This window comes from Artemia sp. Qi Xiang Cuo, chromosome 8 (genome assembly GCF_049724085.1).
Source record: "Artemia sp. Qi Xiang Cuo chromosome 8, ASM4972408v1, whole genome shotgun sequence".
Lineage (NCBI taxonomy): Eukaryota > Metazoa > Arthropoda > Branchiopoda > Anostraca > Artemiidae > Artemia > Artemia sp. Qi Xiang Cuo.
The window spans coordinates 44,802,072-44,829,492 of NC_142801.1; the positions used below are offsets into that span (position 1 = coordinate 44,802,072).

General features: G+C 36.4%; 1 protein-coding gene across 1 annotated transcript in view; it reads right to left on the bottom strand.

Annotated features, from left to right (window-relative positions):
* Positions 1-27,421, bottom strand: part of LOC148949453 (pikachurin-like) — a 293,057-nt gene that overhangs the window by 75,205 nt on the left and 190,431 nt on the right. The window contains exon 9 of the mRNA XM_089093487.1: positions 21,547-21,775. Coding sequence (XP_088949613.1) covers positions 21,547-21,775 — 229 coding nt within the window. The remainder of the gene's footprint in view (positions 1-21,546; positions 21,776-27,421) is intronic.

A 27,421-nucleotide genomic window follows, 5' to 3' on the forward strand; every position in this document is an offset into this window, starting at 1 on the left:
ACAGAGACACACAAACAGAGACACAAACACAGAGACAAACACACACAGAGACACACACACAGAGACACACCAACAGAGACACACACACATAGACACACATACACACACACTCACACACACACACACACACACACACACACACAGACACACACACAGATACACACACACAGAGACACACACACAGAGACACACACACAGAGACACACACACAGAGACACACACACAGACACACGCACACAGAGACACACACACAGAGACACACATACAGAGACACACATACAGAGACACACACACAGAGACACTCACACAGAGACACACACAGACACACACACAGAAACACACACACAGAGAGACACACACAGACACACACACACAGAGACACACACACAGAGACACACACACAGAGACACACACACAGACACACACACACAGAGAGATAGACACAGAGACACAGACACACAGAGACACACACACAGAGACACACACACAGACACAAACACATATATACACACACACAGAGACACACACACAGAGACACACACACAGAGACAAACACACACACACACAGACACACAGACAAACACACAGACACCCACACACCGAGACACACACCCAGAGACACGCCCACAGAGACACACACACACAGACACACATGTTCCTTTAGTACCTACGCAATTAGGCTTAAATGAAGATATTTATGCAGAGTTTCAACTAGCTATGGCTAAGTTTGCTAAAGACAAGCTATTTTCTTGTGAAAACACACAAAATCAGAAAAAATGTTCAATATTCCTTTAGTACCTACACAATTAGACTAAAAATTAAGATATTTATGCAGAGTTTCAACTAACTATGGCTAAGTTTACTAAAGACAAGATATTTTCTGGCGAAAACATACAAACTCAGAAAAAATGTTCAATGTTCCTATAGTACCTACGCAATTAGACTTAAATGAAGATATTTATGCAGAGTTTCAACTAGCTATGGTTAAGTTTGCTAAAGACAAGCTATTTTCTTGTGAAAACACACAAAATCAGAAAAAATGTTCAATGTTCCTTCAGTACCTACGCATTTAGACTAAAAATGAAGATATTTATGCAGAGTTTCAACTAGCTATGGCTAAGTTTGCTAAAGACAAGCTATTTTCTTGTGAAAACACACAAAATCAGAAAAAATTATCAATGTTCCTTTAGTACATACGCAATTAGACTAAAAATGAATATATCTATGCAGAGTTTCAACGATCTATTGATAATTTTTATAAAGACAATCTGTTTTAGTGTGAAAACACACAAAATCAGAAAAAATGAACAATGTCCCTATAGTACCTACGCAATTAGACTAAAAATGAAGATATTTATGCAGAGTTTCAACTATCTATGACTAAGTTTGCTAAAGACAATCTATTTTATTGTGAAATCAAAAAAAATCATAAAAAATGATCAATGTTCCTTTAGTACCTACGCAATTAGACTAAAAATGAAGATATCTATGCAGAAATTCAACTAGCTATGGCTAAGTTTGCTAAAGACAAGCTATTTTCTTGCGAAAACACACAAAATCAGAAAAAAATGTTCAATGTTCCTTTAATACCTACACAATTAGACTAAAAATGAAGATATTTATGCAGAGTTTCAACTAGCTATGGCTAAGTTTACTAAAGACAAGCTATTTTCTTGCGAAAACACACAAAATCAGAAAAAATCTTCAATGTTCCTTTAGTACCTACGAAATTATGCTTAAATGAAGATATTTTTTCAGAGTTTCAACTAGATATGGCTAATTTTGCTAAATAAAAGCTCTTTTCTTGCGAAAACACACAAAATAAGAAAAAAATGTTCAATGTTCCTCTAGTACCTACGCAATTAGGCTGAAATGAAGATATATATGCAGAGTTTCAACTAGCTATGGCTAAGTTTTCTAAAGACCAGCTATTTTCTTGCAAAAACACACAAAATCACAAAAAATATTGTTATGTTAGATAAAGTTAGATTAGGTTAGGTTAGCCTACGTACGCACGCATATAGGTTAGGTTAGGTTGGATTAAGTTAGGTTAGGTTAAATTAGGTTAGGTTAGATTCAGTTAGGTTAGGTTAAGTTAGTTTAGGATCGGTTCGATTAAGTTAGGTTCGGCTAAGTTCGGTTAGGCTAGGTTTGCCTCCGAACGCGCGCGTACGTAGGCTAACCTAGCCTAACCTAACTTAACCTAACCTAACTTAATCTAACCTATCCTAACCTAACTTAACCTAACCTAACTTAATCTAACCTAACCTAACTTAACCTAACCTAACTTAATCCAACCTAACCTAACCTATATGCGCGCGTACGTCGGCTAACCTAACCTAATCTAACTTAATCTAACCTAACAATATTTTTTCTGATTTTGTGTGTTTTCGCAAGAAAATAGCTTGTCTTTAGCAAACTTAGCCATAGCTAGTTGAAACTCTGCGTATATATCTTCATTTCAGCCTAATTGCGTAGTTACTAGAGGAACATTGAACATTTTTTTTTCTGATTTTGTGTGTTTTCGCAAGAAAATAGCTTGTCTTTAGCAAACTTAGCCATAGCTAGTTGAAACTCTGCATAAATATCTTCATTTAAATCTAATTGTGTAGGTACTAAAGGAACATTGAACATTTTTTCTGATTTTGTGTGTTTTCGCAAGAAAATAGCTTGTCTTTAGTAAACTTAGCCATAGCTAGTTGAAACTCTGCATAGATATCTTCATTTTTAGTCTAATTGCGTAGGTACTAAATTAACATTGATCATTTTTTCAGATTTTGCGTGTTTTCACAAGAAAATAGCTTGTCTTTAGCAAACTTAGCCATAGCTAGTTGAAACTCTGCATAAATATCTTCATTTTTAGTCTAATTGCGTAGGTACTAAAGGAACATTGATCATTTTTTATGATTTTTTGTTTTTTAACAATAAAAAATCTTGTCTTTAGAAAACTTATCCATAGCTTGTTGAAACTCTGTATAGATATCTTCATTTTTAGTCTAATTGCGTAGGTACTAAAGGAACATTTATAATTTTTTCTGATTTTGTGTGTTTTCACAAGAAAACAGCTTGTCTTTAGCAAACTTAGCCATAGCTAGTTGAAACTCTGCATAGATATCTTCATTTTTAGTCTAATTGCGTAGGTACTAAAGGAACATTGATCATTTTTTCTGATTTTGTGTGTTTTCCCATGAAAATAGCTTGTCTTTAGTAAACTTAGCCATAGTTAGTTGAAACTCTGCATAAATATCTTCATTTTTAGTCTAATTGTGTAGTTAATAAAGTAACATTGATAATTTTTTCTGATTTTGTGTGTTTTAAAAAGAAAATAGATTGTCTTTAGTAAACTTAGCAATAGCTAGTTGAAACTCTGCATAAATATCTTCATTTAAGCCTAATTGCGTAGGTACTAAAGGAACATGTGTGTCTCTGTGTGTGTGTCTCTGTGGGTGTGTCTCTGTGTTTGTGTCTCTGTGTGTGTGTCTCTGTGTGTTTGTCTCTGTGTCTGTGTCTCTCTGTGTGTGTCTCTGTGTGTGTGTATCTCTGTGTGTGTCTCTGTGTCTGTGTCTCTGTGTGTGTGTCTCTGTGTGTTTGTGTCTCTGTGTCTCTCTCTTTGTGAGTGTGTCTGTGTGAGTGTGTCTGTGTGTGTGTTTCTGTTGGGGTTTTTGTGTCTGTTTGGGTCTCGGTCTGTTTCTCTCTGTGTGTGTGTCTCACTGTGTGTGTCTCTGTGTGTGTGTCTGTGTTTTTGTGTGTGTGTGAGTCTCTGTGTGTGTGTATCTGTGTGTATGTCTCTGTATGTGTGTCTCTGTATGTGTGTCTCTGTGTGTTTGTCTCGGAGTGTGTGTGTCGGTGTTTGTGTCTGCGTGGCTCTGTCTCTGTGTGTCTGTGTATGTCTTTCTGTGTGTCTGTGTGTCTGTGTCTGTGTGTGTCTCGGAGTGTGTTTCTCTGTGTGTGTGTGTGTGTGTGTGTGTGTGTCTCTGTATGTGTGTCTCTGTGTCTGTGTCTCTCTTTGTGTGTCTCTCTGTCTGTGTCTCTGTGTGTGTGTGTCTCTGTGTGTGTGTCTCTGTGTGTGTGTCTCTGTGTGTGTGTGTCTGTGTGTGTGTGTGTGTGTGTGTCTCTGTGTGTGTGTGTGTGTGTGTGTGTGTGTGTGTGTGTGTGTGTGTGTGTGTGTGTCTCTGTGTGTGTGTCTCTGTGTGTGTGTCTCTGTGTGTGTGTCTCTGTGTGTGTGTCTCTGTGTGTGTCTCTGTGTGTGTCTCTGTGTGTGTGTCTCTCTGTGTGTGTGTCTCTGTGTGTGTGTCTCTGTGTGTGTGTTTCTGTGTGTGTGTCTCCGTGTGTGTGTCTCTGTGTCTGTGTCTCTGTGTGTGTGTCTCTGTGTCTCTGTCTCTGTGTGTGTCTGTGAGTGTGTGTGTCTTTGTGTGTGTCTCTGTGTGTGTGTCTCTGTGTGTGTGTGTCTCTGTGTCTGTGTCTCTGTGTGTGTGACTCAGTGTGTGTGTCTCTGTGTGTGTGTCTGTGTGTGTGTGTCTCTGTGTGTGTGTCTCTGAGTCTGTGTCTCTGTGTGTGTGTGTCTCTTTGTCTGTCTCTCTGTGTGTGTGTCTCTGTGTGTGTCTGTGTTTTTGTGTGTCTGTGTGTGTGTCCGTCTGTGTGTGTGTCTCTTTGTCTGTCTCAGTTTTAGGGAGTGTCTGTGTGTGTGTGTCTCAGAGTGGGACTGTGTGTGTGTGTGTCTCTGTGTGTGTGTCTCTGTGTGTGTGTCTCTTTGTGTGTTTCTCTGTGTGTCTCTGTGTGAGTGTCTCTGTGAGATTGTCTGTGTGTGTGTGTGTCTGTGTGTTTGTGTGTGAGTGAGTCTGTGTGAGTTTGTGTCTCTTGTTGTGTGTGTCTCTGTGTGTGTGTGTGTGTGTTTGTCTGTGTGTCTGTGTGTCTCTCTGTGTGTGTGTCTGTGTTTGTGTTTGTCTGTTTGTGTGTCTGTTTGTATGTGTGTGTGTGTGTGTGTGTGTGTGTGTGTGTGTCTGTCTGTGTATGTGTGTCTGTGTGTGTGTGTGTGTGTGTGTGTGTCTGTGAGTGTGTGTCTGTGTGTGTGTGTCTGTGTGTGTGTGTCTCTGTTTGTGTGTCTCTGGGTGTGTGTCTCTGTGTGTGTGTCTCTGTGTGTGTGTGTGTCTCTTTGTGTGTCTCTCTGTGTCTGTGTCTCTGTGTGTGTCTGTCTGTCTGTGTCTCTGTGTATGTTTGTGTGTCTGTCTGTGTGTGTGTGTGTCTGTGTGTCTGTCTCTGTGTGTGTCTCTGTGTGTGTCTGTGGCTCTGTGTGTCCGTGTGTGTGTCTGCGTGTCTTTGTGTCTGTGTGTATGTCTCTGTGTGTGTGTCTCTGTGTATGTGTCTCTGTGTCTGTGTCTGTGTGTGTGTCTCTGCGTGTGTGTCTCTGTGTGTGTGTCTCTGTGTGTGTGTCTCTCTGTGTCTGTCTCTCTGTATGTGTGTCTCTGATTGTGTGTGTATCTCTGTCTGTGTCTGTGTGTCTGTCTGTGTCTGTGTGTGTGTGTGTTTGTGTGTCTCTGTGTGTGTGTGTCTGTGTGTGTGTGTCTCTGTGTGTGTGTCTCTGTGTGTGTTTGTCTCTGTGTGTGTGTGTCTGTGTGTGTCTCCGTGTGTGTCTCAGTGTGTGTGTGTGTCTGTGTGTGTGTGTCTCTCTGTGTGTGTGTCTTTGTGTGTGTGTCTCTGTGTGTGTGTGTTTCTGTGTGTGTGTGTGTCTCTGTGTGTGTGTCTCTGTGTGTGTGTCTTTTTGTCTGTGTCTCTCTGTGTTTCTCTCTGTGTGTGTGTCTCTGTGTGTGTGTCTCTGTGTGTGTGTCTCTGTGTGTGTGTCTCTGTGTGTGTGTCTCTCTGTCTGTGTCTCTCTGTGTGTGTCTCTGTGTCTGTGTCTCTCTGTGTGTGTCTCTGTGTGTGTGTCTCTGTGTGTGTGTGTCTCTGGGTGTGTGTCTGTGTGTGTGTGTCTCTCTGTGTGTGTGTTTGTGTGTGTGTGTCTCTGTGTCTGTGTCGCTGTGTGTGTGTCTCTGTGTGTGTGTCTGTTTCTGTCTGTCTCTGAGTGTGTGTGTCTGTGTGTCTGTGTCTCTTTGTGTGTCTCTCTGTGTGTGTCTGTCTCTGTTTTTGTCTGTGTGTTTTTGTCTCTGTGTGTGTGTCTGTGTGTGTTTGTCTCTCTGTGCGTGTCTCTGTGTGTGTTTCTCTGTGTGTTTGTCTATTTTTGTTTGTGTCTGTGTGTGTGTGTCTGTGTGTTTTTCTCTGTGTGTTTGTCTCTGTGTGTGTGTGTGTCTGTGTGTCTGTGTGTCTTTTTGTCTCTGTGTGTGTGTCTCTGTGTCTGTGTGTCTCTGTTTGTGTGTGTGTATGTGTGTGTGTGTCTCTGTGTGTGTGTCTCTGTGTGTGTGTCTCTGTGTGTAGGTCTTTGTGTGTGTGTGTGTGTGTTTGTGTCTCTGTGTGTGTGTCTCTGTGTTTGTGTCTCTGTGTGTGTGTCTCTGTGTGTGTGTCTCTGTGTGTGTGTCTCTGTGTTTGTGTCTCTGTGTGTTTGTCTCTGTGTGTGTATCTCTGTGTGTATGTGTGTCTGTGTGTGTGTGTCTGTCTGTGTGTGTCTGTCTGTCTGTGTCTCTTTGTCTGTGTGTGTTTCTGTGTTTGTGTGTGTGTGTTTGTGTCTCTGTGTGTGTATCTCTGTGTGTGTGTCTCTGTGTGTGTGTCTCTGTCTCTGTGTGTGTGTCTCTATGTGTTTGTCTCTGATTGTGTGTCTCTGTGTTGTGTCTCTGTGTGTGTGTCTCTGTGTGTGTGTCTCTATGTGTGTGTCTCTGTGTATGTGTGTCTCTGTGTGTGTGTGTCTCTGTGTGTGTGTCTGTCTCTGTGTGTGTATGTGTGTGTGTTTGTCTGTGTGTGTGTGTCTGTGTGTGTGTGTGTCTGTGTCTGTGTGTCTGTGGGTGTGTGTCTCTGTGTGTGTGTCTCTGTGTGTGTGTCTCTGTGTGTTTGTCTCTGTGTGTGTGTCTCTGTGTGTGTCTGTGTGTGTGTGCCTCTGTATGTGTGTCTCTGTGTGTGTGTGTCTCTGTGTGTGTGTCTGTGTGTGTGTGTCTGTGTGTGTGTGTGTGTGTGTGTGTGTATCTCTGTGTGTTTTTTTGTCTGTGTGTGTGTGTCTCTGTGTGTGTGTGTGTGTGTGTGTGTGTGTGTGTGTGTGTCTCTGTGTGTTTGTCTCTGTGTGTGTGTCTCTGTGTGTGTGTCTCTGTGTGTGTGTCTCTGTGTGTGTGTCTCTGCCTGTGTGTCTCTGTGTGTGTGTCTCTGTGTGTGTGTCTCTGTGTGTGTGTCTCTGTGTGTTTGTCTCTGTGTGTGTGTCTCTGTGCGTGTGTCTCTGTTTGTGTGTCTCTGTGTGTTTGTATCTGTGTGTTTGTCTCTGTGTGTGTGTGTCTGTTTGTGTTTGTGTGTGTGTGTGTTTCTGTGTGTGTGTGTCTGTCTTTTTGTGTGTCTCTCTGTGTGTGTGTGTGTCTGTGTGTGTCTGTGTGTGTTTGTCTGTATGTGTGTGGGTCTCTATGTGTTTGTCTCTGTGTGTGTGTCTCTTTGTGTGTGTCTCTGTTTATGTGTCTCTGTGTGTTTGTCTCTGTGTGTGTGTCTCTGTGTGTGTGTGTCTCTGTGTGTGTGTCTCTGTTTATGTGTCTCTGTGTGTGTGTCTCTGTGTGTATGTCTCTGTGCGTGTGTCTCTGTGTGTGTTTCTCTGTGTGTGTGTCTGTGTGTGTTTGTCTCTGTGTGTGTGTCTCTGTGCGTGTGTCTCTGTGTTTGTGTCTCTTTGGGTGAAACAGTTTGAGGCATTTTAGGCGATGATTTTAGAAAACAAAAGCAGAACTTTTAAAATCACAACAACTGATGGTCAGTAAATAATTCCTTTGTGGGGCCGGGGGATGGCATTGGGGGGTGTGGGTGGGCCTTTGGGGGCGCCGGTGGCCCTTTGGGAGCTTGGGGGGCCTTTGAGGACCGGGCGCTTCCTTCGGGGTTGGGGTAGGAGGATCGGAACCCTTTGGGGTTGGGTTAGAGGACCTCACAACACTGTTCAAATGAAACTTGTGTATTATAACGACCACACTCAAAACCTCTTCCAAAATCTCTTCAAAAATCTTCTTTTAAAATGTCTCTATCTGTTTCGCCGAAATAGTTCCATAACCTGTCTAAAACGGTTTCGCCCAAATAATCCCTAAACGTAAATTCAGCGTGTTCCTTTGTTATTGGCACCTCTGCGCTAACGCATTTCAAATTAATAAGAAACCTTTTCGCGCGCTAAAACAATTCATCGCTAAGATGTTTCTTGCCTATTTGTTTCCATGGCCTTTGGTTATTAATATCCTTTGGAGTTCGACCAAAAGAGTTGTTCCCGAGGCAAAGACATTAATGATTTGGATCTATTCCTGGAGAAATGTTTCTAGGCGAAAATTTTTAAAGTCTGACAGATGATGTCATTGATTGATTGATCTGTCAAGAAAGGGGAAATTAATTTGTTGTTTCTAAGGGGAATTATTGATTCACGATAGGTGAATTGAGGTCGACAGCACAGGTGTTCCAAGGTCGATGTTGTTGTTGTTGTAAGTGCACGCTCTCAGCGAATGTCAAGGTCGATGTTGTTGTTGTTGACACACTTTGATTACGCAATCAAGTTCTCGGAAATTCACTTCCCCTTCGGGTCCTAGATCAAAAACATTGTTCCCGTTAGAATTCAATGCGCATGTGCAACCTTCGCTCCGGAGTTATTACACATAGAAACATCAAATAAATCGACCTTGGAAAAAGAGGTCATTGACCGATTACGCAATCTTTCTCCCTAGGGAGGCTATGCCCTTATTTGGTGTACTGATCGGAGATACGTTCTTTTGATAACCGAATTTTGTACTCGTGGGAGTCAATAAGGCCATTCTACTAATATTACCCCATATTAGGCAAAATGATTACTCTCATTCATTTTTAGAACAAAGGAGTGTTCCTCCTTTATTTTTTCTTGGGATTTTTTTTACCATAAAATCGTTAATGTAATATAGCACCATATAACTTACGGATCAACATATTTTCACAAAACTGGATTTTGCACCTCCAACCCTGCCTCATATACCTTCAAGGCTGTGGTGCATTCAAGATCAATTTCTCTGGTTCATATAATTTACATACAGTGAATTTTCTTTTAGTCTCTTAAGGAGGTTACTTTTTTCCCATCTTTTTGCCTTCTCCTTGTTTGTTGACTGAGTTGGATCGCTTCCAAGCTCTAAGAACCTAAAATGATATTTTCTCAACCATAGTGTTTAGGAAAATATTGCTTCTCTGGGGGACTCGACAAGATAGAATCTCTATCTTCATTTTTTCTTCTTTTTTTTGAGTTGTTCGACCGTAAGATAATATCAGAGAGATATAAGTTATTAAGAGACATAAATGACATTAGGTAAATGAACAATGCGATGAAAAAAGAAAGCTTATTTTTTCGAGTGAGATAATTCTTTTAAAATTTGTATGAAAGAATAGGAACGAAATGTTGGTAATAAAGATGTGGACAAGTTTATTAATAGAGCAAATATTTAAAATCCAAAGAATCATAGCTAGTGTTGTTGAGAAACAGCAGATTTAGCAGTGCTTTTAAAGAGCTTTAAATTTAGTTCAAAATCTAAAAAAAAATAATAACGCTGTTATTACTTGGTGATAAACATTTTGAGTAATGAATTTACGATATTACAGAGCTATCAAAGGTTCAACCGGTCAAAAATAGGGACTTTTAGGGACTTATTTTGGCTGGAAAAGGGATCTTTAGGAACCTTCCTGGCACAGAAAAAAGGACCAATAGGGACCTAGTCCAGCTGTTGTCTATCGTAAAAATTACACAATCAACATCATGCCCGATATTCAAACCGATCTCTCAAAAATCTGAAATCTGGACGTTCGATAATGTAACGTCATCATTTTCTGGAAAGAGATGTTAATATTAAGATGATCCGACCACTTGGCTTTCCATATGGATCTACTCAGGTCTCTTCTTTTGTCTTGATTTTCAACCATGAAGGTAGAAAAATTCCCAAAATATTAAAGTAACTACTTTGATTAATGACCAAAAAATCGTCACAAGCCCGCAACATTTCTTGTTTGTTTTTTTGCTGTTTTTTTTTTTCTGGCTTTGGTTTTGCTTCTTTTGGACCTTCAAAAGTGTAGTTATCATCAACTGCCCTTATTTCCGATATAAACACCTGACTACTGTCAACAGCTGCTGATTCCATTTTCTGTGTAATAAAAGTGATCCATCCAAGATGGTTTGGGTGAGTTGGATATCATTCAGGTCTTTCTTATCAATGCCAATGTTAAGCCGACTTCTGGTTTCCTCAAACATCGTGTCAGTAGCTTACTCCTTGAACCAGGCGGCTTTTTTTTTTCTTATAATAATTTTTCAAGATCCTCTATTCTTTGCTTGCTGGAAAAAGATTCCGCAAAAATTTCCATCGTTTTCCTTCATTCTATTTTCCCAGCTCTCTCTGGTTCTAGAAATAACTTTCGTAGCTTGAAACGATATTTTTGCTTCACAGTTGTTGTTTTGATTGATGATGGGGAGAATACTTTACTTCAGAAGAAAGAAGCCTGCCATTTCCAACTTGCATTGACACCATTTGCAAAAAAGGTTCAAGTACGGGACTTGTACTCGAAACCTCACACTTTGTAGTCCAAACCCAGAACAATATTCCATGAAGCATTATATAAGTAGCCTATAGCAATCTAATGCTACCAAAGGGCATGGGGATGAAAAAATAGAGACGTAACGGTACTGTCGTTTTTTGTTTTTGTTTTGGAGAGGGGCCTATAAAACTCTAATTAAGGATTTTAGAACATGACGATTGCAAAGGCATACTGTTCGAACTGAGGCCATTTTTGAGAGGTTTAAAGTGTTTTTTTTTCCGTTTTTGGACTCCGAAAGAAAAATTTTTGGAAATACAAACTAATCTTGAGTCAAAAGTGAATAACAGTTATCACTCCTGATTTCTCTGAATTGAGCGTTTTTTAGCATTAATTATTTTAAGCCATTTTTTCATTTTTCGGTTACTATGGCCCGAGGATTGTTTATTATTAGGTTGTAACGACCCCTGCAACAATGATATAAGGATTAGGTATGCAAGGATTCGACATCAATAACAATTTTGGTGAATTTATTAGTCAATTATGAGCAAGGTGAGAACAATGTCGAATCTCCGGGAATACATATCTAAAAAGCGAATACAAAAAAGTATGGTGGCTTAAGTGACTCCAGAGATAAAGTATATCAAATCTCTTTGTCCATCATTATTAAGGATACTTGGACGCTGTAGTCTTGAATTTATTTTGCAGTCTTCAGGACGCTAAGGGTAACTAACACACTACAAAGACTTCATAGATGAAGTATTGACATGGCTTAATCTTGCAAAATGGGAAATTTTGGGGCCTTCTCCAATTTTGGGGACTTTAAGGGACTTTAGGGACCTCGTGGTAGCCCCAATATTACTTGATGAAGATGGTATTTTTTGTCATATTTCCTCTCTGGGAAATGGAGGAGAATCAACTGGCAGTCTAGGATTCACGAATGAACAGAGGAATGCCGATAAGCAAATTACCAAAACAAAGAAGAAAACGAAAATAAAACAATTATAAATCTAAAAATACTGAATTAAAGAATGCTACTTAAAGTCCCAGAAAAAAAATACTAAAGAAAAAATAACTAAGAAAAAACAAATCCAGTGCTTAACTAACTTGAATCTATTGTTCCAAAACTTCTAAACCAAAGAATAAAGGTGCAGCTAGAGGTACCATTGCAATAAGGAGGCCACTGGTCCTGTGCCACATTCTGTGTCCGATTCTAGCAATTATTTAAATACATGCTCATATCTAGTCATTCTAGAGTTGTGCAGTTACTTGGGTTGTTTCCTAGTAATCTGTGTTATTCTGTTTGTGTTTTTAACTCTGTCAAACTATTGTTTTTTTAGGCAAACGATTTGTACTTAAAAAATTGTATTAATTGTAAATGAGATTAAAAACCTATTTTTTAATTAAATAAAAGAATGTTTAAATAAGAATATTTAATCACGCGGTGCGCTAGAACGACGGTGCTTAGTCTTTTTTGTATTTTTTCTTTAAAAATTTTTTTTCTTGCTTCTTCCTTTTTTTTACAATGGATCAGGATCAAAACCAATACTGATATAGAAAACGAGAAAAAAAAGACAACAGACCAATGAACAAGAATTTACGAAAGAGTTGTCCTGTAGATAAAGTAACTGAGATTGCAACTGACTAAAATGTTGCAAACAAAAGCTAAAGGAAGCTCGCACCATTTATAAATGATTTTTTTTTCTCATCTGAATTGACGACATTTTATGTCTCATAAAATTGACCCACTAAGCCCAGTTTTATATCGAACTTTAAGGCACAAGGCAAAACTAATCACTCAACGAAAAAATTCAATTCTATTTTTTTTTTAACACGGATAAGACAACTGGTGTTTCAATTGACAGATTCAATTGACATTTTGTCCAAAGGAGGTTTATTGAAACCAGGATTTAAAGTGGTTTTTCGAAAAAGTGCAAACTTCCAATAAAACTGTGTGATATCACCTTGAAAAGGAGCGTTAAAACTGAGATTTTCAAAACTCCGTCAAGTTCCAAGTACAGTGAAAATAAATCTAATTTTTTGAATAAGTTAAATGGAGGCTTGCACAACCACGTCTATCTTATTAAATCAGGAATGAGCAAGACTTCAATTTCTTATAAAAAAAAAAGACTTCTATACACAGTAAATACAGTTTTTGATTGGAGCGGGTGCCCAATTAAAAAAAAAGGATGTAAATCAGCAAGAATTAGCTACAAGTATATGATATCAATCTCACTTTAAAAGGTCTTGCTTTTCTTAGAAGGTGTAAGACACAACAGAGGGGGAAAATATTGTTGTTTTGATGTCCTTGGTACTTGAAAGTATAATTTCCTTGAGCACTGAATGAACTTTATGCGTATTATTCTGATTTCTTTCCAATATTGAAAAAGAAATAACCTATATGATCTTTTTATCTTTTTTTTCTTTTACCATATGGAGAGGTGAAGAGCAACCTTTTTATTCCAGCATCTGTAGATAGTATTTTATTTATTTATTGTTGAGTGTATAAGCCCACACACGAGTTACTCTCACCGTCGGTCATTAATTTAATAGTTCTGTGAAATATTTTGTTATTGATTAATAAAGAACTTGAACTTGTCTAGATGCCTCAACGTTAGTTTGAAAAATAACGTTTTAAATTAAAGAGTCTAAAAAATTCAAACGATAAACTTAACCGCGTTGAAACATCAGATCCAACACTTAAGATTACTTTTTAAAATAGCTACAGGGAAATAAGGCACAATGTTATTTTGTAAACCTCTTTAATTTGGCCATTTGTTCAAGTGGAACATTAAGGACAAAGGTGCATATAATTCTTTTCTGTTGCTAATAATTATCTCGAAGAAATGAAGTGAATAAATTTGTGTTTGAATCTAAGCATAATTTACCGATTAGTCAGATTATAGTGAGATCATTAATCAGCTTTTTTGAAAGTCTAGTTGCGTCTTCTTTAAATTATAAACATACATCTGAGTTGCTGATTTCTTTTTTCATCAATGAAAAAGACAGTAGTGATAGTGTACGCAGTATAAACCCTACAAGGAACCCTACGCCTGAGGCACGAATATACAGTACAGTTTGAACGGTAGATTGACTAACATAGGACAGTCAGCTATTACTATGAACGATACATGAGTTACCAGACGGGTTTCTAAGGCAACACCCACATTTTGGAACTAGGAGCGAGATTGTGTAATACAATCAGACTGGTTTCGTTTCACAGGTTCATTAATAGAACAACTAATGTTTTTGAAAAGGGTAATTACTTCTAAGTTCAATAACCAAATTAAACTTCCGATGGTTAAGAATGCTTAACGGGTAATTAAAGAATGAGGAATGGGATGCTATAGTTAGAATGGTTTTAAGTTGAAAATTGTGCCATTTGCGTAAAAATAACTCTATTTGCGATTTTTTTGCGAAAAGGTATTCCGTTGGTTAAGAATGCCTCACGGGTAATTAAAGAATGAGGAATGGGATGCTTGCATCAACAATACAAAGAATATACTCAGATACGTAATAGATTTGACGCCTACAAGAGACATTGGGCTTAATTGATGTTAAATCATTTTGCGTAAAAGCTAACTCTAATTGCAAAAAAGGGTATAGAATTTGCGAATTGGACTGTATGAACGATATTAATTTTTGATTGAATAATAGGGATGTGAATGATCCTAATTAGTGTTCGGATTGTATGAAAGTAAAAAAAAGGGTGCTAAACTGATTAGCAGTTAAGGTAACCCCTCGGGGTTGTTAACTCATTGCTTATTTATTATAAATTTGGAATACCATCAATCTATGAATATGGTTAACAATGATAAAATGGTCTTATGGCTTGACCTAGCTTTGCTTCTTTGATGTGTTTTGTATAATACACAAGTGGCGTTTGAACAGTGTTGTCAATTTAAAATTGAGTCTAACGTTATAGTATACTAAAAAGTTGTTACTAAGAGAGATGAGATGGCAAGAAAAGAATTTTAATCATGAAATTCAGAACAACCCTTAGAAATCCTTACACATCAAGTAGTGAGGTGTATATGAGTACGAACCGTCAAGGATCATAAGCATCAATGACCCTAACCACCAGAGACCTCAACCCCCAAAGGTTTCCTATTCCCCAAGCTCCAAAGGACCCCTCCCCCCAACTTTTTGGCCCCCCTCCTCCTATTTTTTTTTGAATTTTTTTTTAGTTTTTTTTTTAAGTTTTATTTTATTATTTTTTTTAACATGATATATTCTTTCAATTTTTTTTACATCTCATAGAATGACATGAAACTAACTTAAACATAAAAATTCCACATTTAATATTTCCGAACTTCAAAATGGGAATGATAAAGATATATGTTTCGCGACTTTTACTATTAGAATAATATTGCTTATAGTGGCACTTTTTTTTATTGGTCTCAATTTTTTTTTTTGGACTTAGAAATTATACAACTTTTTTCTTTTTTTTACGTATCTTAAAATTAAAGGAAATATGCTTATGGTTCTAACAAGTGTAATCTATGCTTGCCCAGAGACATGATGCGGCTTTCCCCCCCCCTCCCCCTATTTTTTTTTTTTTTTTCTGAAGTTTTTTTTTAACTTTTTATTTTTTTAACGATATATTTTTTCACTCTTATAAAAAAATCACATTTAATATTGTCCAAATTAAAAATGAGAATGATATAAAAATGTTAGTCGTGACTTTTACTATTAGAAAAATATTGTTTGTTGTAGCACTTTTTTTTATTGGAATAAATTTTTTTTTTGACTTCGAAATTAATCAAATTTTTTTTTACGTATCTTAAAATAACATGAAATATGCTTATGGCTCTTACAATTGTACTCTATGCTTGCTCAGAGACACGATGCCTCTTTCCCACTGGTACTCTATGTCCGGTTATCGACACTACCTAGTTTATTGGATGTATTAAATCAGTATTTTTTACACAGTGGAAGAATAAACACAACTCATATCTCTAAGAAGTAACGATGAAGCATTTTAAGAAAGTTTGTTCACATGATAGTGTTATTGTAGCATTGAATGCTGACAAGGAGAAGTATTTGAACTATGAAACAAGTACAAGTGGTAGCATTATCGGAAACGTATGCATGCATTGTCATGACAGTAAGGAATTAAATTTCTTTGGAGTACCAAAAAATTCAACTCTTATGAAGGTGGATATGCGAAATCTCTGGGGATGATTGCACTCAAAGAGAATGCCAACATAAAAATAATAGTTGATGAAGAGGGGCATCTTCTTGATAGTGCTTGTGGTAACATGTTACCCAGTGTTAAACCATATCGTCAGCATTCGGGTATTAGCATTCAAATGAAAGCAAAGACGAAAAGAAAGGCCTATTCTTCTACTGATATCATTAACCCTCTCTTTTCTACGTACCAGAAGTGTTACCTGTGTAAAAATAGTGTAATAATAGACAGTGAAATTGCCAGAAAAATAAAAAGGGCATTGGCAAAAAATATCACTAAGGAATATAAAGATGAATCGATGAAAAACAAAGTACCAGCAAACGTTACTGCCATTGATCAAACAGTCAATGAACCAAATAATACCAAAGACGAAAAGCATATTGACCCTGTCGATGAAACACCTGTAAAAATCGTGTATGACTCAAAATGGAATAATGATTATTCTACTGATTACGAACTAAGAGAAGACAATAGCTATAGCATCAAGAGAGAACATGGTGGAGCATTCATTGGAACAGATTCAAGATGTCCAAAATTGATCATTGATATTAATAATTTATAATAATGTATCTAACATATATTTATATTAATATCATATATGTCATTATTCCATTAAAAATATGTTATCTATTACTTTGTTATATTCCCATTATTTCTAGGGTAAGCTAAGACAGACACTGAGAAAAGCAAACACCAGACCAAACACAAAAACATAAATAGTGAGAGACACATACAAATACATAGACTCAGATATATAAGCCGACAAAGACGGTCACTGTGACAAGTAAACACATGCCCAAACATACACAGACAGAGAAAGTGAGAAACACATGCAAAAAGATGGATTCAGACATACCAACCGAGAAAGACTTGCACTGGAACAAGCAAACAACCGCCCAAAACACACAAGCAAATAGAGTGATAGAGATAAAACCGACAGAGACAGGCACTGAGATAAGCAAACACCCACCCAGACACATAGCCCCAGAAAGTGAGAGAGACAAAAACAAATTCAAATATATAGATTCAGACATACAAAGCAGCAATCACAGGCATTGAGATAGGCAAACACCCGCCCAGACACATAAGCAGAGGAAGTGAGAGAGACAAAAACAATTATAAATATTTAGATTCTGACATACAAACCGATAGAGAAATACGCTGATATTAGAAAACCCCCACGTAGACACCTAGACCAAGTTTTCGCCAGAGACAAGAACACATTAAAATATATAGCACCAGACATACAAAGCAACAATCAAAGACATGGAGAAAAGCAGACACCCCTCCCAGATACTTGATCGCAGAGTGTGGGACAGTCAAAAACACATAAAAATATAGATTCTGACATACAAACCGACAAAGACAGGCACTGGGAGAAGCAAACATCCGACCGGACACAAAGGCAAGGAGAGTGTGAGAGATAAAAACACATATAAATATATTGATTCAGACATACAAACAGACGGTGACAGGCACTGAAAAAAGCAAATACCCGCCCAGACACATAGGCCCAGAGGGTGAAAGAGACAAAAACACTTGCATATATATAGATTCAGACATACAAAGCAACAATGACAGGCATTGAGATAGGGAAAAACACCGCCCCAGACACATAAGCAAAGAGAGTGAGAGAGTAAAAAACATATAAATATATAGATTCTGACATACAAACCGACAAAGACAGGCACTGGGAGAAGCAAACTTCCACCCAGACACATAGGCAAAGAGAGTGGGAGAGATAAAAACACATGTGTAGGGGCGGGTGTTTGCCTATCTCAATGCCTGTCATTGTTGGTTTGTATGTCTGAATCTATATATTTGCATGTGTTTTTATCTCTCTCACTCTTTTTGCCTGTGTGTATCGGCGGGTGTTTGCTTATTCCAGTGCATGTCTTTCTCGGTTTGTATGTCTGAATCTATATATTTGTATGTGTTTCTCACTCTCTTTGCCTGTGTTTGTCTGGGCAGGTGCTTGCTTATCCCAGTGCCTGTCTTTCTCGGTTTGTATATCTGAATCTTTGTATTTGTATGTGTCTCTCACTATTTTTGCTTTTGTGTTTGGTCAGGTGTTTGCTTCTCTCAGTGTTCGTCTTAGCTTACCCTAGAAATAATTGGAATATAACAAAGTATTAGATAGGACATTTTTCATGGAATAATGACATATATGATATTAACATAAATATATGGTAGATACATTATTCTACATTATTAATATCAATGGTCAACTTTGGACATTTTGAATCTGTTCCATAAAATGCTTCACCATGTTCTCTCTTGATACTATAGCTATTGTCTTCTCTTAGTTCGTAATCAGTAGAATAGTCATTATTCCATTTTGATTCATACACAATTTTTACAGGTGTGTCATCGACAGGGTCAATATGCTTTTCGTCTTTGGTATCATTTGGTTCATTGATTGCTTTATCAATGGCAGTAAAGTTTGCTGATACTTTGTTTTTCAGCGATTCATCTATATATTTCTTAGTGATATTTTCTGCCAATGCCCTTTTTATTTTTCTGGCCATTTCACTGTCTATTATCACACTATTTTTACAAAGGTAACAGTTCCAGCACGTAGACAAGATATGGTTAATGATATTAGTAGAAGAGTAGGCCTTTATTTTCGTCTTTGCTTTCATTTGAATGCTAATACCCGAAAGCTGACGATATGGTTTAACACTTGGTAACATGTTACAACAAGCACTAGCAAGAAGATGCTCCTCTTCATCAACTATTATTTTTATGTTGGCATTCTCTTTGAGTGCAATCTTCCCCGGAGATTTCAATCTCGCATATCCACCATCATAAGAGTTGAATTTTTTTGGTACTCCAAAGAAATTTAATTCCTAACTGTCTTGACAATGCAAGAATACGTTTCTGATAATGCTACCACTTGTACTTATTTCATAGTTTAAATACTTCACCTTGTCAGCATTCAATGCTACAATAACACTATCATGTGAACATACTTTCTTAAAATGCTTCCACTTCTTAGAGATATGAGATGTATTTATTTTTCCACTGTGTAAGAAATACTGATTTAATACATCCAATAAACTAGGTAGTGTCGATAACCGGACATAGAGTACCAGTGGGGAAGCCGCATCGTGTCTCTGAGCAAGCATAGAGTACAATTGTTATAGCCATAAGCATATTTCATGTCATTTTAAGATACGTAAAATAAAAAGTTGAATAATTTCGAAGTCCAAAAAAATTTTAGTCCAATAAAAAAAAAGTGCTACTACAAACAATATTTTTCTAATAGTAAAAGTCACGATTAACATTTGTATATCATTCTCATTTTGAATTTGGAAAATATTAAATGTGATTTTTTTTTTATAAAAAGTTGAAAAAATATAACATGTTAAAAAAAATAATAAAACGTTAAAAAAGAAACCTCAAAAAAATTCAAAAAAAATGGGGGAGGGGTTGGGAAAGCCGCATCGTGTCTCTGGGCAAGTATATAGTTAGAGCCATAAGCATATTTCGTGTCATTTTAAGATAGGTAAAAAAAAAGAAATAAAAGTTGAATAATTTCGGTAAAAAAAAAAAATTTAGCCCAATAAAAAAAGTGCTACTACAAACAATATTTTTCTAATAGTAAAAGTCACGACACACATATCTATGTCATCCCCATTTTGAAGTTAGAAAATATTAAATGTGAATTTTTATGTTTTAAGTATGTTTCGTGTCATTCTATGAGATGTATAAAAAAAGTTGAAAGAATATATCATGTTACAAAAAAATTAAAAAAAAAGTTAAAAAAACAAAAAAAAAACTTAAAAAAAATAGGAGGAGGGGGGCCAAAAAGTTGGGGGGAGGGGTCCTTTGGAGTTCGGGGAATAGGGAACCTTTGGGAGTTGAGGTCCCTGGTGGTTAGGGTCATTGGTGCTTATGATCCTTGACGGTTCGTACTCATATACACCTCACTACTTGATTTGTAGCGATTTCTAAGGGTTGTTCTGAATCTCATTATTAAAATTCTTTTCTTGCCATCTACATCTCTCTTAGTATCAACGTTTTAGTATACTATAACGTTAGACTCTATTTTAAACTGACAACACTGTTCAAACGCCACTTGTGTATTATACAGAACATATCGAAGAAGTAAAGCTAGGTCAAGTAATAAGACCATTTTATCATCGTTAACCATTTCCATAGATTGATGGTATTCCAAATTTATAATGAATAAGCGATGAGTTAACAACCCCGAGGGGTTACCTTAACTGATAATCAGTTTAGCCCTTTTTTTACCTTCATACAATCCGATCACTAATTAGGATCATTCACATCCCTATTATTCAATCAAAAATTAATATCGTTCATACAGTCCAATTCGCAAATGCTGTACCCTTTTTTGTAATTAGAGTTAGCATTTACGCAAAATGATTTAACACCAATTAAGATATTGAATACCTTGTACTAATGTTTCTTGTAGGCGTCAAATCTATTACGTATCTGATCATTTTCTTTGTATTGTTGATGCAATCATCCCATTCCTCATTCTTTAATTACCCGTGAAGCATTCTTAACCAACGGAATACCTTTTCGCAAATACGTTTTCGCAAAAAAATTGCAAATAGAGTTATTTTCAAGCAAATGGCACAATTTTCAACTTAAAACCATTCTAACTATAGCATCCTATTCCTCATTCTTTAATTACCCGTTACGCATTCTTAACAATCGGAAGTTTAATTTGGTTATTGAACTTAGAAGTAATTACCCTTTTCAAAAACATTAGTTGTTCTATTAATGAACCCGTGAAACGAAACCAGTCTGATTGCATTACACAATCTCGCTCCTAGTTCCAAAATGTGGGTGTTGCCTTAGAAACCCGTCTGGTAACTCATGTATCGTTCATAGTAATAGCTGACTGTCCTTGGTTAGTCAATCTACCGTTCAAACTGTACTGTATATTCGTGCCTCAGGCGTAGGGTTCCTTTTAGTGTTCATATTGCGTACACTATCACTACTAAAGAGTTTCATCCCTTTAGTTAGTACTAAAAAGGATTCTTGGATATGGGACTGAAACACTTGTTATTAATTATAAATAACTGTTATTGGCACTTTTGTATTATTCGCCACTCACTCAAGTTTACGATGTGTAAAACTCGAGGTCAAACCGGTTTCTTCATTAGTTTCTTCGTTACTTTAGAAACAAATTTGGACTATACATTTGCACATTAGGGGGGGGGGGGTGGGGTAACGTATAGTTGGTGTGCATTCAAAGTGTGTTAGGTAAAATTATTCTGCATATTATGAAGTAAGAATTGTTTTATAACTTCAAACTGTGCAAATACTTCACCCCCAAACCCCCAAAATGTGCAAATATATAGCCCAAAATATATATTTTCCATCTATTCTGCCATTTGTCTTTGTCTTGTCTCACGCTAAGCTGAAAGAAACTAACGAAGAAACCGGTTTGTTCTCGAGTTTTACACAGCGTAAACTTGAGTGAATGGCGTATAATACTCAATTACCCTGTTTTTAATTATAACAGAGAGGCACTAATTTGTTAAGTTTTTTAACTTTGCCCGCTTTTCATATTAAATCGCTTTTAATTTTTATATCCATGCTTATGTAGGGCTGTAAAAGGGCAATGGTGGGGCCCAAAAATAATCTTTTGGTAGCCCCATTATTAAGCAACAAGAAGAACTCTTTACTTATATTTCAGCACTAAAAAAAAGGAGCAATTTCGCCTTAAGTTGTAGATATTGAAGAGTCACCTGTTGAATGCACCCAGAATATCCCTTTATTTCTTCAAGAGCAGCGTTAGGCAATAAATCGGATGGCAATCCTCCTACATACAACTGTTCTGTCAAGGTCATCTCCATGTAAGCACCACTTGTTTCGCCTTCAACATCTGGCTGACCCCTTATACGTAAAATGGCTTGTTTTGCAGTTCGTAGAACTTTGATTGTATGCCATTCCTTCAAAGCTAATTGCATCGGACTCCTGGAAACAACGTTCATTAGTAAGCTAATAAAGAAATGCTGGGAGTAGGTAAACATAAATGTTATGTTTGATCAAAGGGTGGGGCTTTATAATAAAAGATAAGTATGCATTTACAAAATTAAATTTCTAATGGAAAATAGATCCTGCTTTATACAAAAAATGAAAAGAAAAGAATGTAAAATTCAGTGAACTAAAGCAGATGACTAGCAATTCCCTTTTGCTGGTATCTCTTGAGTAAATTATTTAAGTTTAATGATATCCTGATGATACTTAATGTCTTACAAGACATTACAGTAATAAAATTCAAAGGATTACTCCCCTTTTATGATCCAAAATTTAGGCAAAGTATCCCAACAAGGGAAGGCTGTCAGTAGCAGACCATATAAATGGGGACTGTTGCAATCTCAACCTCTTCCCTCCCAGAAACTATCTTTAGAAATATTTCTATTGTCCGAGAAAAATCAAAAAAGTGCCTCAGAAAATTTTTCAGAAAAAATCAGTAACACAGTGGAATATTGCATTAAAAAATCTTGAAATTTAAAAAAAAAAGAAAAAAAAAACAAAAAAAAGAGAAGCTAATTGCAGTCTCTTAGCTTTATTTTTTCTTTTGAATTTGTGGTAGACCCTTATCACTACCTCAGAGTTTTATTCTTTCAGCTGTGGCTGACCAACCTCCCAAATTAAACAAAATCTACCCTTATACACCTTTACTCCATTTATTATGACAACAAGTAGATGTTTTAAACCTTGAATCGTGATATTCTTTTAAATTAATTAGAAAGTTCTATCTCAAAGTATCACGTTAATATTTTAATGCAAATATGAAGTCAGTGGTCATGTCTAGATACATGGTTCTACTTCAATCACCTTATACTGAATCTTGGCACAATGGAATTCAAAATTGCAGGACGTTTAAGGAAGTTTGTGTGCGAAGTTTAAATTTCCAACAAAGCTTCAGCTGGTTATCCTAAAAATTTGGTCTTGACTCATTTGTATTCAAAGTATTTATTATTTTGACTACCGTAAATTTTTACTTGATTTTCCAATTTGTTCATTAGCACTGAACTGATTTCAAGATTTCAAATTGCTGACACACTGGAAATAGCAAGATATGGATAACTTTTACTTTAAGTCGGAAAATATTCTCTCTACCAATAAAATTTCCTCGTTTTTCCTGAAACATAATCAAGGATTAAGATATTAGTCAGTTTTTGTTTTTTGTTTGTTTTTGATTGATGTGTTTTATTCTGCTTGTTTTCTAAGCCTATTTGTGTTTATCTCGTAAATCGCTGCTCTTTTTCAAACAGTTCGTGGCAACGAACTGTAAGTAAGGAGCGACCCGGCTCAATGGTAACCGAAACTGTAGAAAACGGATACCAATAAATTTTGATACCAATAGATACATCAATAGAATCAAATTTTAATGCTGATTTCAAATATGTAAGTTTCATCATGTTTGGTCCTAACTATCAGAAGTTACGCGCCTAAGAAAATTTGGTTTATTTTCAAAAAAAGGGGAACAGACCCCCTAAAAAATATAGGACCCTAATGAAAATCACACCATCATATTCAGCGTATCACGGAACCCTACTGCGGAGGTTTCAAGCTCCTATCTACAAAAATATGGAATTTTGTATTTTTTGCCTGAAGAAAGGTCACGAATGCGTGAGTATTTGTTTGTTTGTTTGTTTTTTTTTTCCCCAGGGGTGATCGTATCGACCCAGTGGTCCCAGAATATCGTGGGAGGGCTCTTTCAAACGGAAATTAAAAGTTCTAGTTCCCTTTTTAAGTGACCAAAAAAAATTGAGGGCAACTAGGCCCCCTCCCACGCTCATTTTTTCCCAAAGTCACCCGATCAAAATTTTGTGGTAGCCATTTTGTTCCCCATGGTCGAAAATATGATAACTATGTCTTTTAGGAGGACTTAATCCCCCAACGTCCCCGGGGGGAGGGCTGAAAGTTATGAACTTTACCCAATGTTAACATATTGTATTGGCTTTTGGGAAGTATCCAGACGTTTTCAGAGGGGATGTTTACTGGTCGTGGGGGGGAGTGGGTCGGGGGTTATGTGGGAGGATCTTACCATGAAGGAAGTTTTCATGGGAGAAGGGACATTGCTATGAAGAGGGCGCCGGATTTCCCAGCATTATTTAAAAAAAGACCAGAGATTATATATAAAAAAACAAGTTTTTTAACTGAAAGTAAGGAGCAACATCAAAACTTAAAACGATAGAAAACATTACGTACATGATTGGGTTCATCCCCTAGTCAATACCTCGCTCTTTAAGCCAAAGATTATTTAGTACTTTCATAGGAGCTATTTATTATAATTAACGACATTTGTGATTAAGGGGTCATTTTTAAAGAATTGGAACAAAATTCGAACTTTAGCTTAAAGAGCAAGGTATTGACTAGGGGGCGAACCCTCTAATATACATATTAAAAATATAAGAATATAGAGGTTCGTTACGTAAGTTAATTCGTAAGTTACGTATATTTATTACTAATAAAAACGTTCGTAAATAAAATTAAACAGGTTTTGAGAAAGCCATTTAACCAAATAAAAGTAAAATTAATATTCAATTTTTTTTTAATTATTCATGCACGGTGAGTCAAAATCAAAACTTGCTTTAATTCAAAAACGTTCAAAAACTAAATAAATAAAAAAACAAGTTTTTTTAACTGAAAGTAAGGAACGACGTTAAAACTTAAAACGAAAAGAAATTATTCCGTATATGAAAGGGGCTGTCCCCTCCTCAACGCCTCGCTCTTTACGCTAAAGTTTGACTGTCTCACAACTCTATTTTTTTAAACAAAGAAAAACAAACAACAAAAAGTACGAAGAACAATAGGGAAATCTTTTTGTAAGACAGTGGAGATAATTTGAATGAATATTTCGGCCCTATGTCCAAGGACTGTCCTCAGCAAAACAAAAATATATGAAAGAAAAAAGACTCACAACAACATGCAACCAATAAAACCAAAAATTAAAATTTTTTTCAAAGCAGTCTTAGGATCCTTACTTCAGCGAAGTTCAACCAGGACTGATAAAAAGTAAGTTAAAACAAGGCGATTCAATGAGATGGTTTTTCATCTCAATGAGATATTTTTCTTTCATCTCATTGAATCGCCTTGTTTTACCTTACTTTTAATCAGTCCTGGTTGAACTTCGCTGAAGTAAGGATGCTAGGACTGCTTTGAAAAAAATTTTAATTTTTGGTTTTATTGGTTGCATGTTATTGTGAGTCTTTTTTCTTTCATATATTTTTGTTTTGCTGAGGACAGTCCTTGGACATAGGGCCGATATATTCATTCAAATTATCTCCACTGTCTTGCAAAAAGATTTCCCTATTGTTCTTCGTACTTTTTGTTGTTTGTTTTTCATTGTTTAAAAAAATTGAGTTGTGAGAAAGTCGAACTTCAGTGTAAAGAGCGAAGCGTTGAAGAGGGGACAGCCCCTTTCATATACGGGATACTTTCTTTTCGTTTTAAATTTTAACGTCGTTCCTTACTTTCAGTAAAAAAAAACTTTTTTTTTTTATTTAATTATTTGCTGAAGCGCTTTTACATCTTTGTTTGCTTATTGTTGTGTACTCCTTGACTTGAAGAAAGTAAACCAGCAAATAGAGTATGACAATTTTTTTACCCGTATCCTATTTTTATTAAACTGTGATTTCTCATGACCTATTAAGTTTATGAAGTTTTATTCATATTTCGTAATGTTTTCCGCATCTATTTTAGTTGTTCTGACCAATCCTTACTGTTGTTCCTTTACCAAGTTAATCCCATTGTCAGTAAAACCTAAAAGATCGAAGTTCTCTCCTCAGAAACAAATTTCATTAAATTTTAGTATTTACGAATCGTTTAATGACAACCTTGGCTCATTTTCTATAGTAGTGTTAATGCCCTCCTAAATTAGCATTAATACCCAAACAAACTTTGTAAAGTAGTATTAATACACAAACAAACAAACAAAATTTTTTTTTATGGTTATAGTTATTGAGCCTGTTGTAGTTTTAGCTTTCTCCTCTATTCAGTACTTCTTTTTCTATATCAACTCTCTCTCTCTCTCTCTCTCTTGCTCTCTTTCCCCTCTTATTTCCATTTTGTGGAGTATCCTTTTATTTCTGACAATTTAATATATTCGTTTTATCCTGCCGGGCTCTCTGTTCAAAATGTAAGTTATCTTTAACTTTGTTATGTAAAAAAAAACATATATCCAACTTTTTAGCGTTTTAAGCTCTATGTTAGTTTCTATAAAGATTCACAAGCACGCACAATATAGGAGTTAGAAGTCAAAAGTAACACTTTAAATAATCGATATGGGAAAATTACACTATCGGATTTTGCTTCTTCTCTTACAAAACAAAATTAATCTTAATTTATTTTTTCTGCTAACTCTATTTGCCAGGATAAAATTGAATCGAAAATCAGACATTAGTACAAATAATATAAGAGGATAAGAGATATTGATCTGATGCATGAAAGGACTGGATGAACTTTGCCTTCTGAAAGAGCTCGAACTAATAAGGGAACACATTTATGAAGAAAGAGGGAACAAACTTTCACAAAAGAGACATCTTGAATACAACGTACCTTAATTAAAAACGTACCTATTCTCCATTTTTTTCTATAAAGAGTCTTAAATAAGAAAACTATACTCAATTCAGCTTGCTATCACTTTTAAGAAATCATTTTTTTTTAGACGGAAGAATAGAGCGGGGATAAAGTTTAAAATGAAAGAACTTATCCGATATACGACAAGGTTGTCACTACCTATGCCCCCATCTTTGCACTAAACTTTTAGCTTATGCTCTATTGCGGGCACGGTCATTATCTTTAGTTTGTTTAAACTTTGGCATAAAGAGTAATGGGTTTAGGGGAGGTAATCCCGTCATATATTGAATTTTATTTATTTAAATCGTGTCCTTTTTAATATCATCATTAGAGTTACCCAACATTTGAAAGGGGTTCTTCACAGTTAGCCGCTGCTTCGCACTATAGATTAGCTTTTACACAGAGATGCTACAAGAATGAAACAGCACCTAAGAAAAGTCTATTCCCAAAACAAGTTCAGCGATGTAAAATGCTCAAAAGGACTTTTCAGATCACCGTTTCCTAAATTTCGATGGATAAAGGAATCGGGTTAGATAGTTGTAGCAAAAGCAATATTGCCCGTGGGCCCCCTTCAACCCCTATGCCGGTAAGAATGCAAAATTATATCTTCACTGCTCGCAAAAACATATTTTTACAATAAGAGGAGAGCTATTACCCCCTCAGCATTCCTATTGCCAGCTTAGTCCAGATATATTCCTCGCGAGAGTAGAATGTTGGAGGCTAAGCTGGAACAAATATAGGTTAGAGAGAGCCCCCCCCCCATCTTGATCTGAAGGACCCTTAGCAATTAAGAAAATATGAGTCAGGGCCTCCCTCTCCACAAACAAATCAACTAACCTTTCGCCTTGTAATTGGCGTACAATTGTACAATTCTGCAGAACTGTTGGTATTGCTTCGTAAACACTCTGCAATAACCGTCATGTGTAATGACTGTACATATGTTTAGAGCCATGTGTGCCAAACCACGGCAGTATGGCCTCTGTAATTAGAAAATTATGTATGTAGCTTTTTGGTTATTGTAAACTAACT